The sequence below is a fragment of the Danio rerio genome, chromosome 13 (genome assembly GCF_052040795.2).
Source record: "Danio rerio strain M-AB ecotype USA chromosome 13, GRCz13ab, whole genome shotgun sequence".
In the NCBI taxonomy this organism is placed as follows: domain Eukaryota; kingdom Metazoa; phylum Chordata; class Actinopteri; order Cypriniformes; family Danionidae; genus Danio; species Danio rerio.
Genome location: NC_141033.1, coordinates 28,413,938 through 28,431,236, shown reverse-complemented (window position 1 = coordinate 28,431,236; position 17,299 = coordinate 28,413,938). Strand labels below are relative to the sequence as shown.

General features: G+C 39.4%; 2 protein-coding genes across 4 annotated transcripts in view; one reads left to right on the top strand and one right to left on the bottom strand.

Annotated features, from left to right (window-relative positions):
- Positions 1-17,299, top strand: part of pdlim1 (PDZ and LIM domain 1 (elfin)) — a 579,513-nt gene that overhangs the window by 407,045 nt on the left and 155,169 nt on the right. The gene's annotated exons all lie outside the window — the stretch shown is intronic.
- Positions 3,813-17,299, bottom strand: part of bcl11aa (BCL11 transcription factor A a) — an 85,817-nt gene continuing 72,330 nt past the window's right edge. For 2 of the 3 annotated variants that reach the window (XM_087278532.1, XM_087278533.1), the window contains exon 3: positions 3,813-9,157. In XM_087278532.1, the coding sequence (XP_087134658.1) occupies positions 7,059-9,157 (2,099 nt within the window). In that variant the 3' untranslated portion in view covers positions 3,813-7,058. 3 annotated transcript variants of the gene reach the window in all.

The following is a 17,299-nucleotide window of genomic DNA, read 5'->3' as shown; positions in this document are numbered from 1 at the left end:
ATCTCTGCTCGGTTAACTTCTGTTGGCCCTAAAAAAAAACAGTATCTCTACTGTTTAATAAGCTTTTTAGTAGTTTGAAACTGTATAGCCCCTTTCACAAAGTGATACCGGTAATTATCCAGAAAATTTCCGGGAATGACTTTACTAGTAAATTCAAACAAACGCTGTTCACACAGGCGAGGACGTTACGGAATTTTTCCGGAAAAGACCATTCACACATCCATTCCAAAATACGTAAATTCTGATATCATTAACCAGAGATGACCTCTAAACGGCTGGGCTTGTATTTGTAAACATTTGATTACATTACAAACTCTGTGGATGGATCAGTATTGTGAACAACTACGATAAAAATATAGAGGAACACTTTTGATATGTGGTACATGATATGTGTGTGTGCTGGCGTTTACGGGCTGCTTCACGGGCACACGCGACGCGACGCGTCACGCAGCTGAAAGGAGCTTGAAGGTAAACAAACAAAGGCTCACGATAAGCATATTATCCATAATTATTTTCACAGTTGGCATTAAGAAGGAAAATATAAACGTTATCTGACTAACATCTAGCAGCTAAATGTGTCTGGAAAAATATTCAAAGGTTTTTATTCTCATAAACCGAGCGGACGTGAATGCGTCTGACTGTACTGATTGGCTAAAGCAGACATCTCACGTCAGCATATTCTAGACGTGCATGCGCTCTTTCCGGCAGTCTTCCTTCTGTGTTCACACAGCGCAGTATTCAGGCAAATTACCAGTAATGTTACAACTTCTCTTTCCGGAAAATAGTCAGAATGAATTTACTGGTATTTTCAAAAAGCGCCTGTTCACACATATAAACCTTTCTGGAAAATTGCTGGTAATTTTCTGGAAAAGTCTGTATGTGTGAAAGGGGCTTGTGTTGTAAATAATACATACAAATTATTTTTAAATATAAGAAATTGTATGGCAGATAATTTGTTTTTTTGCCATGCTTTATCATTTATTGTTGAGGAAAAAAAGTGAATAGCATAACAGACACACCAAAAAAAAAAATCTATTTTAATCACTGCTTAAAATGCCAATCAAAATCAGTTAAATACTTGGTCACATTTTATTTTGATGGTCCGTTTGTTGAATTTAGTTACATTGCATCTAAATGCCAACTAATTCTCAATAGTTTATAAGTAGACTGTTAGGTTGGGGTTAGGGTTAGTGTAAGTTGTCATGTACTTAAAAAGTTTCTTATAGTCAGTTAAATGTCTGTTGAAGGAGCAGCATCAGCAGATATTAAGCAGACAGTCTGCTAATACTCAAATGGACCATTAAAATAAAGTGTTACCAAATATTTCGACATCAAAAGGTGACAAAACAGAGATCACAATCCAGCAAGGCAATGTGAAAATGTAAATAAACAGAAAACATCCAGGAATGACAAAATATAGTAAACTGGCAACTAAAGTCTTTACAGAGAAACCACAACAAATGAGTTTCACATGATAAAATCACCAACGCAATCTCATGGCAAATCGTAACGTTTTGATTTAGTGGTTATTTCGTATGAATTCACACAATCTAAATCGTACAATTTAGTACGATTTGCTCTTCATCTCATGACGATTGGATTAGGGGTGTAGTTGGGTGCCATGCTTCCATTTTAAAATTGTACATTTTCATATGACTGAACCTGTACAAATTCGTACAAATTAGCCACTAAACGGACAAAACATAAATACAGGTTTAAAATAACACATGGAACATGTAAAACACACATGAAACAAACAAAAAATTCATTCACATGGTCAATTTTTTTACATAAAAATGTTCCAAAATATGTGAAGCTTATGTGGTTTTTTAAATCTTGCAAGCTCTAAAAGGAGGGGTAGCATCATTAAAATTGTACACTAAATTACAGATTCACAAACTATGAATCTATGTACATTTAAGAGCATAAATAAAATAAAAAATATTAGATGTTCAATGATAATCCTACCTTGAAGTTATTGATTGTTGAGGCGGCCACAGTTCACATTCACTTTCAGTGTACCCAAAAGAGCAGCTCGGACATTCCGACTAACATCTTCATTTCTGTTGCACATTTGTCATACAGGATTTAAAAGGCATGAGGTTGTGTAAATGATGGCAGAATCATTATCATAAACACAGCACTGAGGTCTGTAAAAATGGAGGGAATTTGAGTTCATAGGGTTATGAGAGCATTCGTTTATCAGGCGTGGAGAGAAAAGTCAGTGATTTGTTTTATTTGTCTGTCTGTAGCGCAGCATTGTTCAAATAGAGTGACGCTGACTTCAAGAGCCAGATGAATAAAATAGGAATGATTGCGAAGTGAGGGCTTGAAGTTTTACGTCTTTCCCACCTGCCAAAACACAAAAGGCCTCTCTAAACACAAGTGGCTATTTCCTTCTTGTGTTTGAAGAGGAATCTTAAAGAAACACACCTCCGTCTGGTTTTATGGATTTGTGTTAGACAAAGGAGAAAATTTGAGTGTGCATCACTATAACCAAGACAAGCTTCGTGGTCAAGGCTTGAAACTAACTTTCTGTGAAGGTGAAGGCGAAGTTTTGTAGCATATCACACATAAAAGGTACAGACGAAATAGAGGGAGTAAAGCTGCTCTTCTGAACTATAGAACAGGTAAAGTAACATTTTTCAAGTTATTTGGTCACATGACCCCAGAACAGAACATAAGCCTAGGGGCTCAAACACACCACTGGCGAAGCATGCAAACACAGTAGCGAGCAAGTGAATGGGGGAGGGAAGAGGTGCCACGAGTACAGAGCCGCTCAAGACGACTGGCCTAATTATCTGATATGCATATCGTTCGGGAGTTAAAACACCATTATGGCTTTAGTACAACATCCTGAGCTGAGCAATTGTGTATTCCTTATTGTGTGGCGACTATATTATGGATTCATAAATCACACAGATTGAAGTATTTTGAAAATCTAAAATGCAGATTGTTTCCTGTGAGGGTTGGGTTTAGGAGCAGGGTTAGGGTAGGGTGACAAAATATACAATTTGTATATTAAAAAAATTCATTACGTCTATGGGAATTCCCTGTAAAGATAGCTGTAAAAGATAGGGATGTCCTGATCAGGTTTTTTTTGCCCTCGAGTCCAATTCAATTGATTTTGAGTATCTACCCATGTTGAAACCCGATCCAATGATTTTGATCATCTACCCATATTGAAACCGGATCCGATACTTCTATAATAGATAAAAAATTAAGAAATAAAACAGAGCGAAGAAACAAATCCAGAATGTTCCTTTTTAACAACTCTGTTAAGTAATAAATAACATAAATTCTTCACTTTTGGACTTAAGTTCAACATAAAATATTTTTAAAAATCTAATATAGCAATGTTCTCATCAACTTTATAATATCATCAGCCCGCAGACATACTCGCACTTCCCACTTCAACCTGCTGCTGCTTCCGTGTTCTACTTTGCCGGCATTTATCCAATAACGTCCCTGCAACAAAGTGGTGTCCTGCCTCATGCGTTGCTGTTTCGGTGTCAACAAAAAGGGCAACTCTGTGCCACCGCATAACTAAACTGTAGATGTTTTAAAAACTCATATATACATTTGTATTCAAGTCTCGATTAAGTGGTAACATCCGATTCCGATCGAGTCAGAAACCACATGATTGGGACTGATCACGTGATTGGATCTGGATATTCCTAGTAAAAGAGGTTTGTGTGTGTGTGTGTGTGTGTGTGTGTGTGTGTGTGTGTGTGTGTGTGTGTGTGTGTGTGTGTGTAAGAGAGAAATGTCCTCAAAATGTGGAAAGAAATCTTGGTCAACAGACACGGATATATGCTTTAATTTTTTTATTAATTGTTTTCAATAAAGGGACAAAATTGGTTGGTGAACAGGATAATGTAGACAACTGCCAGAGAACACAGACAGTGGTTTCTCCAATAAAACTTAACATAGACCAGAAACAAAAACAACAAAAAAGCAAGTCTGTCAATGACCTTTGGTCATTTTCTTTTTTTTAAAAAAAGTAAAACAAAATGAAAACAAACAAAAATGATCCATTCTATGTCTCCGTTTTGAACAGAGTATTTAAGCAATAATAAATAGTGACTCCCATTGAAAAAGATAAAGTTCAAGTTCAAGTTACAACAAACAGCTCTCATAACAGGAATAGAAAAGGCTGATAACAAAATATTCCGCATTGCCATTTACAAAAGAGTATGAACTTAAGTGGGCTGCTCCTTTAGTTCCATTTCATTTTTAAATATGCTTTGCATATGAAAGTCGTCCCAATCTAGATATAAAGCACCATTTAATATTTGGCAATGAAAAAAACAAAACAAAGAAAACACCTGCAAAACAGTGATTATTTGAACTCATTTATTTGAACCTTTTTTTTTTGTTGTTTGTTTGTTATTTACTGGTATTTTACTGCATATGAAGTTAGCTTTTTTTTCAAGATGCTGGAATGTATTCAGGTGAGACAGGTGAAAAGACAGAAGCACACTACAGAACAACCCAACATTAGCTTGCTGTACTGCATACAGAATGGCAGCAGAGGAGATTTTAAAAAAGAAGAACAGAAAAAAGATATGTACAACCACCTGTTTTAGCTAGTGTGGACATTCTCAAAAGACTCCTCGGGGAAACCATTGAATGGCCTCCTTTGTACAATGCCACATACTTAAATTTTTTAATTGGATTTTTTCTGTTTTCTTTTTTTAAACATACAAATAATTCGCACTATATTATCCTGCCAAATTAAAAAAATATACCGTGGCAGCTTGTTGTTTTTTTTCCACTACCAAAAAAGGTACAATAATACCTTTTGAGAACAAGCAACAGTTAAAAATACAAGCCTCAATATAAATACTGTAGTACCTACACTAGGTGAACATTTAATTCAAATACCATTCTAGAAATACAGAAGAAAGTAGACCATAAATGTGTTTTAGCATAGGAACTGACATGATGTGCATTTTCCTATATTTAAGTTTCTCTATTATATATTTTATATATAATTTTAAACCTTTCCCCAATGCAAGTTTGACCTGAAGAGCTGTGAAGAGCCAAGATGAAAAAAAGAAGAAAGAAAAAGCAGGAAGGAAAGAAAAGAGAGAAAAAAAAAATCACAGATTTTTCCCATTTTATATATATCGTAATCAAGTCTTGAACACCACCAAGACAAAAGAGAAACAACCAACTTAAATACAGTTTCCCCTAAGATAATGAAATGTTACTTTTTAAAAAAGTCTTTTTTATTTTCATACTTAAAAAAAGATTTGTACAAAAAAAAGTTCTTGCAGTGAAAGCAGCAAGTTTCAATTGTCCGTACTTTGTCAAGCACTGTGTGCTTTGACGCAATAATATTATATCAGACTTGGGCTTTATCTTTTATGAGGTGAGAGGAGGAGTTGGCTTTTTTACATTAAATAATGACACCATGTTTGATTCTTTAGGAAGTTTTCCCTCTCGTAAATACCTGTAAACAGGGAAACTTTAACAGTGCACTTCTTTGTCCAACAAGCAAGCAAACGTAATTTATACTCTACTACTAGACCTCCAATTAGCATTACTTAAAAAAATAACAAAGGGCAGAGTGGCAGGTGCCGTCTAAACACCAAAAACATCACTGATGTCTTGCAACAATGAAAAAACAAAAATAGAGTCTCCTTGAATGTCAGCTTGTACCACACTATGTGTGGAACTCATATAAAACAAAGGAAAAAAAAGTGACGTGTATGGTTTTCCCTCTCTCGCTCGCTCGCTCTTTCAGGTTCATTTAGTCTTTTAGGGAGCTCAGACATAGGCAATAATAAAGAAATAAGATTTTGACTTAGACCTGTAGGCAATTCATAGTTAATCATCACTGACAGCTGCAAATATTTCAATGCTTTCTTAATAACCAATTATCAAGTGTACATTACATTAGTTTGCTCCAAATGCCCTTAGGTGTTCCTTCGCAACGGGTGTTCACACTAACAATGGTCATCAAAGAAATGTCAAAATGTGCTACTGAAGATGAACAAACACAGAAAATCATTTCATCCAAAATGATTGTGGATTGAAAACTAGTACCGCTAATTACAGTACCTTTAGATAGTAGTAAACAAGGCGGAATCTCACACCGTATACTGCATGTGCTATGCCCAACGAAAGGATACGTTTTGCATTGGTACCTAATGATGATTAACTACAAATTTCCTTTGCTTTTTGATTATTACTACTTCTCTCCAAAGTCACAGTTGACTGTAGCAGTCAGGTACTTGATGCAAGAACCTTTTGAGGATCCAAATCGATCCTTGTGTAATGTCTAGCTGAGACTCCAGAATTACAGCAAATGAGATTAACCAATGCAATTTTACGATATCCAAGGCACTCTTTTTATTTTGTTTGTTTTACCAAATGATAGTACAAATTCAAATCTCAATGCTGTTTTCATTCAGAAATTCAAAGGCTGTCATTACTTTTATTCTGTAATAGGGGCCAATTATTATTTTAACCCTATGTGGACAGAACATCTTTTTGAAAGATTAGTTTAAGTGCGATATCCAGCCCGTCCAAAGAGGGTTAAGCGATAGCCTGCAGTCCTCCATGTTACAACACAAAACTGTACATGATATGTTTTACAGAATGTATGCAGCATGGTTTTTCTTTTCTTTTCTTAGATCTCAAAAAAAAAAGAAAAGCAAAGGAAAAACATTTGTAAAATAATGAACGATAAAACAGCAACACATTTACTAAACAACTAACCAACCAGGGACAATTTATTTTTAAAATTAGCCAAAATATATCATGCATGCTGTCAAATCTTCCAAAATGTGAAAGAAAAAAAAGAAAATGTACACGACATGTAAATTATTGCACAAGAGAAAGGCTCCAAGTTTGCGTCAATGCAATAGTATTGCCCCGATACAGATCATGCATTCAACGGTAAATGAAAAAGGTGTGCTGGTGGTGCCAAGCACGTTGTCTTAGCCGCCACTGGACTAGCGAAACAGGGAAATCTACAAGGATGAGGGTGGGAGTGGGCCAAGGTGTTATTCGCTGTTAATAGGCAAGTGAGCCACCACACTCCACCGCTACTCAGTTTTAATTTCGGTGCTCAATGGGCGGTCACTGTGCCATTTTTTCATGTGTTTCTCAAGGGTGCTGTACACACTAAAAGGCATCTGACAGATTTCACATTTGTAAACGTCCTTGCCCACTTGCCCGTGCGTTTTCATGTGCCGTGTTAGCTTGCTGCTCTGGGCGCAGGCGTAATTGCAGAGCTCACACTTATAAGGCCTTTCGCCCGTGTGGCTGCGCCGGTGCACTGTCAGATTGCTGCAGTTTTTGAATACTTTGCCACAGAACTCGCAGGTGTCAGTACGTCGCCCATCTTTTGAGCTGGGCCGACCAGGACCCCCGAGATGTGGCGTGCTGCCCCCACTGCCAGTCCCACTGCGGCCCGAGACCCCGCCGTCTAGGTCCCCTGGTGGCGTAGAGAAGCGCAGGCTTCCATTCTCTGAGGAGTGCTCTGAAGATGAGGCGAAAGGCGATTGTCTGGAATCCCCAAAATTCAGAAAGGGGTCCTTAAGCTGCCTAGAAGCAGCATAACCAGCCAACCACTGGGAATAAACATTCTCAGTGTTGGGGATTGTAGGGGTGGAGAGGTCAAAGTCCTTCTCCAGCTTGATTCGTTTGGAGAAAGGGCTAAGTGAACTGGGACTACCAAGCAGGAGCTTCTTGGACAAGCCTACAGAGGCAGATTCGCTTGGAGAAGAGCCGCGGCCGTTGATAGCTGAACCGCAACCCTCGTCCACTCTGTCTGATTCTAGAGCCGAATCCTCATCACACATGTCCCTATGTGCATCATTGTCGGAGTTTAGGGCTCCCCGCTTGTGTTGGTGAAATGCCTCACTGTAGTGCTGCATGCTGGCAGCCAGGCCCATGCCCTGCATAACCTCAGGCAGTGAGCGCGGGATCCCATCCTCACCCAGACGCCCACCGTTGTTCTCGTGGTGTCGTGCAGCTTGAAGGTTGAGACTGAAGTGGTAGTTGTTTCTCCCTCCATCTCTGTCCCTCTCCCTTTCCCTCTCCCTCTCTCTCTCCCTTTCCCTTTCCAGTTCCTCCTCTTCTCCTTCCTCTTCTTCCTCTTCCTCTTCTTCTTCCTCCTCCTCCTCTTCTTCCTCTTCCTCCTCCTCCTCTCCATTTTCTGGAATCATGCGGTCATTTTCACTCTTGAATTTGGCTACCACAGACTTGAGGGCATTACTGGCACTACCCACCAAGTCGCTGGTTCCTGGTTCAGGGGAGCTAGCTGTGGACAAGCCATCATCGGATTTGACCGTTGTGGGCGATGACTTGTTCATGTGTGTCTTCATGTGCCTTTTCAACTTGCTGGCCTGTGTACAGGCATGGTCGCACAGATGGCACTTGTATGGTTTCTCACCCGTGTGACTGCGTCGATGCACTATTAAATTACTCTGGAACTTGAAGGTCTTCCCACAGAATTCACAAGACTTGGTCTTCAAGGGCGTGTTGGACTGTTGGTTGAGAGGGGTCGGGGTAGACTGGGAGCCAGAGGGAGACTGCATGGAAGGTAGGGGAGGGGTGGAGAGAAAGGGCGGCTTGGTTCCTGACTGGAATGGTTGTAGTAGCCGTTGCATAGGGCTGGGCCGATTAGGTGAAAGAGGAGGAGTTGACCCTGAGGTGTTACCAGCAAGCTCTCTCAACCTACGAGAGAAGTCCATAGCTGGGGGATCCATGGGTATGGGGTTGAGGCGTAGCACCCTGTCGAAGGCACTCGGGTGGTGGGTGGCCAAAGCCAGCTCCTCCGGGCTCAGGTGCTCCATGCGATGAGGGTCCAAGTGGTGACGAGGTGGAGGGCTAAAAAGAGGCGGCGTAGGAGGAAACCGCCCTTCTCGGAGAGGGGGCCCATCTCGTCCAGAGTTCGGTATTCGTAGAAGGTTGAACGGGCTTCCCTCCGGGAGATGGATGCCATGCAAAGGAGGCTGAGAGGAGCAATCCGCGCCCATTCCCGAAGGAGCTCCCACTCGGGGTGTGAGCGGACTTCCACGTTCACTCTCAAGGTAGATTCGGAAGCCATGAGTGTTCTGGGCATGTTGCAGGAGAAACCAAGCACTGCTGAACGGCTGCTTACAGGTTGTGCAAGTGTAGCTGCTGGGCTCATCTTTACCTGCAAAACACATAAATAAAGTAAACGTTAACTCTCTAACAGTGCAAAAGACAGGAAATACAACTCATTTAGAGGAAAACCATTAAGATAACAGATCTGCACTGTGATTGTTTACACACCTTTCATTTTTCAGCTGTTCCCTCAATGCTACACATCTGAGCTTTAATCATTTATGAACTTCCCTTATCACCCGCTTAGATCCCAGACCTGTGCTGCCCCCTATTCCAACAGTCTCTCATCGGCTTTAGCCCCTCAGCAGGCTAAAGTAAGTATCACACAGCAGTAAACACTGTTCTTATTATAAACATGCTCCCAAACAGGACTGTAGGCCAGAACCCAGCGGAGCAAAGCTTTTTACAACATAAGACCAGACAATGCACTAGTATTCCAGCAGAGAAAGGCTGTGTTGGGGTTTAGCTCAGGTCTTTGCATGAGGTGATACACTCCTGCTTTGGGTCTTGTAACAGTTGTCAGCAGGACTGTAAAAGCAAACAATACTGCTTGCTCAAGCTGAACACTTTCATCCATGTACCAAAACAGATGAGGCAGGAAGCATACCACAAAAACAAAATTTGGAAGGACTACAATAATAGATCCTGTAAAGGGGCAGCAGAGGAAGCACATATTGTTAGGATGTGTTAAGGGTTACGTATGGCAAACTTCAGGTATCTTAAGGTACTAGTATGCTTGCAATAACAATGAAAAATTATAAACTTTGTTTAAAATTAGAATTTCATTTCATAATTTGTCTTTTCTTCAAATGCAAGCTCATAAAAATGAAGTAAAAATGGAAATAAAGAAAAAGTTACAGTAAAAAGAAAAAAAAAAAGATGCACATTCTCCCATACAACTGAAATGGAAATGTATGTGGACAACTGTCATAGCAAAAGAACATTTAAAACAATTCACTTTTAGTGCGCTTTGACAATGACCTGTGATTTTCCTCCCATTGCATTTGTAATCTCATTTAATGTATCTGACTCCTCCACTGCCTCATTTAGCAGATTAAATATAAAGGAGGCTAGCCTTTCAACATTAAATACGCTGACACCTAATGCTAAGTTATCTATTTATTAAATATCTGTATGCCACTGCACGCTGGAGGAACTGATACAGTGTGTTCTAAATGTAGAGAAAAGACAACTAGTGGACACATGCACATCATGATTTTGCCAAGTATGACGTGATTCTGTATCTATGTTGATCCTGAAACATATTTTTTGTTCGAAAATGTAATCCATAACTATTCCCTACCCCTAAACCATAACATGTAAATTACTCCCAAAATCAAAATCCTAAACTTAACATAAATGTAAGCATATCTCTTAATTTTGATTGGCTTATTGGAATGTTGGTCCAGGATCAGCAAAATGTTAATCTAGGAACATGTCCTACTTGGTGAAATCAGGTTGGTGTGGACAAATACACACAGACACATACATTACCTTTCTTTTTTTACATTTTAAATTGCATTTATTTCTACTATACATGTATAAAATTGCCTTAATTACGCCAAAACATATTGGATGGATAAAAGGAATACCTCTCTCATGAATATGCTCAAGTATAAATGTTTTATCTAGTCCAGATGGAAGGCTGTCAAAAGCTACAGAGCCATTTTTGATAATTACACTGAATACATTCCTAAATAAAAACAAAATGTTATAAAGTGCTGCAAATGGCATTTGCACCATCAACAGGTAAACAAGCAGCAGGTTCAGGGCGTCTATAGTTAAAAAACACACGATTAACTGACAAATGGCAATGAAATGGATATTTTCATGAGGTAATGAGTGACAGTTTGAACTTTGAAAATTACCAACGCTAAAAGCGATGTTACATGCAAAAGGTACAGATTTCTACCTACGCTTACAAAAAATGCAAGGTCAAGCGGTCAGGAAAAGAGCCATCATCCACACAGGAGAACCACAACAACAAACAGCGAAAATGGACAGGGGAGATGGATTTAACTCCCCCCATAAGCCAGAGGTCTCTAAACTGCTATCATGTACTGTTTACAACCATCCCAAGAGAAAGAAGGGGAGAGGGGAAAACGCAAAAAAAATGGAGAGATGGCGGGAAGAAAGGCTGAAAGAGGTGCTGAACGGAGCCGAACAGGCAGCGTGCACTCTTTCATCTCGTTTGTTTTCCTCAGAGGGGCTTTCTCTGAAGTCTTCAATAGCCAGCAAAGCATGTAACGAGGCAAGGCCTTTCTGCTGCTCAGAGGAGGAAAGGCAGGCCAGAGCCACTGTGGGTTTTCTCAGATAATCCTGTTAATGCACACAAATGGGGGGTGGTTCTGGAAGGCACCGTGGCGGGCAGACAGCCACCTCCGGACATCGGTGCACCCTTTTGTCCGGTCATCATTTAATGTCTTGCTTGGTACTTCATTAACATGGTAAACAACAAAAAACACACCATGCCCATCAGGGTGTGAGATAAACACATGCTCATGTTTAAGAGCAACCATTATACAAGCAGTGCTCAAAATAATATAAAACATGGCAACGTATGTACAGTGCTCAGCATATACGAGTACACCCCTTCAGAATCTCTCATTTAAGTTAATATTTTTTTAATAGGAAGCTTTACAATATTATATTTGTGCACATACATTAGAATAGTCAGTGAAGCCAGATCTGGAGCTTATCTAACAAAATCACTTATGATAACGGTCCAAAATTAGTACACCCAAATTGATGTTAGAGAAAAATATTTTTAAAAAGATCAAAATTCAAGAAAAACAAAAACTATATAAAAATTACGTTGAAATTTTGGAGTTTGTATTTTTCCCCCAATATTTTACATGAATTTAATTGTATTATCTTTTAGTTTTTAAAGATGTTTGGTGACTAAAATATTTTTTTGATAAATATATCCGTTTAATAAACCTGTTTTGTTAAAACTCACCAAAATATATGCGCACTGTATACTAGTAGTTCACAAACTTTGTTCATTTGAATCCTTGTATGGCTCAGTTCCACTTAAGTAAAAACATATATCAAATATCACACAAACAAATCCATAGTGTTTGGAGAAATCAATCATTAAATGTAGCACAGATCACACATTTAAATAAATAAGACAGACTGTATCTGCAATCTGACAAACGTTTAAAAATATATCTAGGTCCTAAAGCAAGAAAGCAACGGTGGCGCTGTCACACGCCAGCTTTCAGCTGAGAGAGATGGGCAGTAAAGTAGGTAAGGCTTGGTGTGAACAGAGAGAAAAATAACAGCACACTGCTGCTCTCTGGCCCTGCCACCCACAACACCTCCTGACAATCTCACTCATGACCAACAGCTGAAAGCGCTGCACCAAATCAAGACTGCACACTACTTTATATCAGGGGGGTTGATGCAAAGGCCAGCTAAATTATGGATCATTACAATCTGCAGAAATTACATTTAATTGCTGCCACCTGCAGAGGGTTTAACCTAGTATACATTTTTGTATTATCATGCAAAGGGTATTTTTTCACTCCTGTCACACAGCTACAACTCTAATGGCTATCTGTTGTTGTGGAGGTTGCGAGAGAGTTTTAATTTGCCTCGAACACAACACCTAATTTCGCTTTCAAAACGGAGGCCTTCGATACTTAAATAGATTTTGAGGGTCCATTGGCTCCTCACCAGCCACAGGGATCTTCTGAAGGACAGGTTAGCGCATCTCCATGTTTAACAAGGGCCCGCTTCATTTCATTACACATGGCAACACTCGGCGGAATATGTAATCATCTTTTTCACATGACATTTTGAATATCCAACTAGACAAATAATTGCAGCAATAATTGATAGCTTCACGCAGGCGGCGGTATTATTGACTGGCGTGCCTTGCGCAGGCAACCGGCGAGTGCCATGCGGACATCGTGCTTGGCACGCTCACAGCCAGGTTCTTCTTCTGACAAAACTGTCACAATCTGTTCGGATGACGGGAGTCGGCGAGCCACCGACAGGTGCTCCAATAATCTGCTATTAGACTCTGAAGATTTTACTGGGTGGAATTAAAAGCAGCAGCCTGCCAAAGAAATTAGCCTCCCCCTCCTTTCGGTCTAATTTTAATTTTCTCAAGAGACTTGAAAGAGTATTCTTTGTGTCATTGACTGTCTTTTTGAGAGAAGAACCGGAGAGCTCTGCATTGGAGACGTTGGATGAGAGGTAAAAGGGACTCGTGGGTTCACAGCTGTTTAATGTAGACGACTACTCTCACCGCAATGTGATGCTAATCTGTACCTTGACACTCAGAAAAAAAGTCAGACTTGTTCTAATTTTCACCGATTCCTCAGTTAATTAGAAAGCTCTCCAATTTGCAGCAAAAGCGGGTCAGTCCGGACAAGCTGGCAAGCCGCTACGTTTGAGGCAGAGAATGCCGGTGACAGTTGTTGGACTGGTCTGCAGGAGCTGGCAGCGGCACGGCTCCTTACAGACGGATGCGAGCACTCAGTGCATTGCTGGCAGTTTTTACACAGGGAAATGTCAGAGCAATGTTACAGCACAGAGCCACGGGAAAACAAGAACACCCCCCCCCCCTCCTTCCCCAAACTGCCAACCACATCCTCACAGGACCGACTAATCCAGCTAAATCGGCACACATACACACACACACACGCGCGCACGCATTAAACTGCAGTTAGATAAAGCCACACTAAATGATCTTGACAAAAAAGTAAGGCTGTATTACAGAGCGGTGATGGCTTGGCAGAGAGTGACTGGTGCCCATGGTGAAACCGGAGACACGGAGGAAGGAAATATGTTGCGAGTTCCCCATTCCCCCCTTGCTGAGTCTTGCATCTCGCGCAGGAAAAGTGTAGCACACCAAACAGATAACTTTACAGTGCAAAAATAACCAAAAAGTGTGACTTGTGCAAATTTCAGACAGCTCATCTGGGTCAAAATCCGGCTGGCGGACAGGTCAGCTGGATTTTATTGCACTCGCACACACGTAACCTGTTTGCTGACACTCGAAAGGCATTGTGTTAGTTACACAAGTGCATTTACAAATGAGAAATTGTCATCGCAATTTCATTAAAATACACTTAAATACAGCTAAGCGCATTGAAAGGGATGGATTTATCTTGACTGACACACGTGGATGACTGACACGTATAGATGGAAAGTGTGTGTGTGTGTATTTGGAGTAATGTCTACTGTTGGCTTTGTTAAGAGACCGGGGTGCATTTCTATGTGTGCCGTCTGGATCGATGGCGCTGGCAGACTAAGATGAATGCCAGATTAAAACAGCTCGGGCAGCCCAATATCCCCAACATGCAGATTCATCCATTGTTCTTCCTCCCACCACTAAAAAACCACCCCCCTCACTCTCTCTCTCTCACACACATACACAGCATCCACAGCAAACAAAAGCACCGGATACGGACACTCTTGCGTACAGCGATTCAAAACCTCCTACATGCGAAAGCGCAGGTCATTTGGACAGTTGCTGGCATTTCGCGAGCTGTACTCTCAGCCTTCCATCTCGACAGCTTCACTGCTGTCACTAGCCCAGACTGCAGCTCCTTTTGTTTTGTCCTTGACGATTGTGTTAAGATTCAACAGCTCTCAGAGATAATGGTAATTGAAGTAATGCAACAATGCAGTAACAGGATTACTGAATGCAGGGGGAGAAAGGACAATGCCATGTAATATCATTTTTGAATTTTATCAGCGGCTTATGCTTTCAAGAGCCTCTGCATATATTTGCGTTTGAGGTGTCCCTTCACCTCTGCACCTGCTCAAATCTCACAATTATGACATTACAATTTCTGTATTACATTTTCATAATGGGAATCAAGCACCACGCACGTGAATCCTGTTAAGGCTGACAAATAAAATTGATTATAAAAATCAATCAGTGTCAAACTTTTCAAATCAAGATATTGTGTTCAGATGTATAAAAATCTACACCAAAATTTAGGATCAGATTTGCTTTTGAAAGACGGCTCTTACCAATTATCTTTTCAAAAATAGGGTAAAATAGTTAAATAATACTGTAATTTAAAATAGCTGCTCTGTATTAGGGCTGCAAAATATATCAGTTCAGCATCAATATCGAAATATGCGCCTTGGCAACAGTCATATCGCAGGATCTCCGTAGCTACGTTTCCATTCACCTATTTTTATGCATGTTTTAGATATGTGCATAAAAAAAATAAAATAAAAAAAAATTGATTGATAGAAAAATGCCAAGATGCGCATCAATTTTGAAAATGTATGCGCAAAAATTAGTAGGATAAACTTTTTATTCGATAAGAAAAGTTGCTTATGCTTAAACTACGATGGAAAAACTTTTACTGAACAAATTCCCGTATACGCATTGAAAAGGTTATGTGATTTTGTTATAAGAGATCGTGTGATGATAAAAATGTGTGCGAATGGACAAACCAGCCAGCTGAGCACACTGTAAAACATCTGACATGTAGTTTTGGTCATTCCTAAACGCCGTAATCATTTCAGTATTAGAGTTATTATATTATTAATTACCTCCAGAACTGTCAAAAGCGCCTGTGCTCTGCGTCTCATGGCTTCAAATGCCACCAGGTGTTCATTGCATGTCAGCATCATCTTCTGAGGCTAAAGTCATTTATTAAATAAAGAAAAGATTGACGCAGCTTCTCCTACCTCAGAAAATTCAGTTATTACTGTTGATATTTGGCAGCAGTTCATCAGGAAGTGACGATTTTGTTCTCTTTAATTCGTTGGATGTAAACGCTGCTTAATTTGCACGTCTTTTATGCAATATTCCAGTTTTGCACATCATTTTATTTTACATTTTTGGAGCTAGTATAGCTAGTGTCAAGTATGGCCTATATTGCTGACCAGGAGCTTGTAGATTAATAGAAAAAGTTAACCATTTAAAGATTAATAATTGCTCTTTTTTCTGTTAAACACATCAAGTGAGTTTAAAGCACTTAGGCACTAGATACAAATTGCATTTGTAGTTTTAACAAACATACATTTTTCCAGTGAAGACTACCAAGTGTCATTTTACATTATATTTTTAAATAATTGTGTCCAACGGCTATTAAGACTTACCAGAAAAATATACTATAAAGCAATTTTTCCTGTCTTCAAAGTTAATTTGAATAATTTAGAGCTTTGATAAAAATTCAATTTTGATTGTTTTTAAAGGGGCAGAGCTACTGTATGCCCCTCCCTTTTTGATGTTTGCGTTGAGATTACGTCGAACATCAAATAAAAAAAGTGCATTAAAGCTAATGTTAATCATTTATGCAGATACCCTCCTCTATAAAATCACCCTAATCATTCTAAAATAATAAATTATTCACAAGTGTTATTCAATCTATTTAGTGTTAATTAAGCATATTTCAGATCGCAACCTACAGTTGAATTATTATTGAATTAGCACCCTTTGATTTTTTGTTCTATTTTAAATATATCCCAAATGATGTTTAACAGAGCACGGAAATTTTAACAGTATGTATGATAATTTTTTTTTTTTTTTCTGGAGAAAGTCTTATTTGTTTTATTTCGGCTAGAATAAAAGCAGATTTAAATTTTTAAAAAAACATTTATATATATAATATAATAATTCATGGGGGGCTAATAATTCTGTATTGTAATGTCCATTTTTCCCAATATTGTGCAGCCCTACTTTGTATTTATTTTTGCCTTTGATACTTTAATATCGTGCTGTCACAAAAATCATTCTTAAAAATACACACAAACACACACACATAACAACAAACAATATTAAAGCAGTTTATCTGAGAACTTCAGCTCATCGTATTTCAAAAAGCGAACATTATTTAAGCAAGTGTATTAACTTGATTAAAATCAAAACCAATAATTTAAAAGGAAAGTGTTTGCTTCATATGACAAAACTGAAGTTTCTAATGTGCGTCTGTGTTCAGGTCATGTGCATCTCTGAATTGTATCAGTATTCCTCCAAGCAGTCTGGCTTGGTCAGCCTAGCACCGCTCTCACACACACAGCTCTTTGTCCAGTTCCAGACTCTTTGTGGTGTGCCGAGTGACTGGCCACAAACAAAGGCCTGTTTGACCAACACTTGTTCACAGACAAAGCTGGACAGAGGAAGTGCCATAAAAATCCTGCAAAAGCCTTCGAAACACTCCTCACTCTGTGTGTCCTCCAAACCCAAACATTATGCATTTCTCTCCGCCTA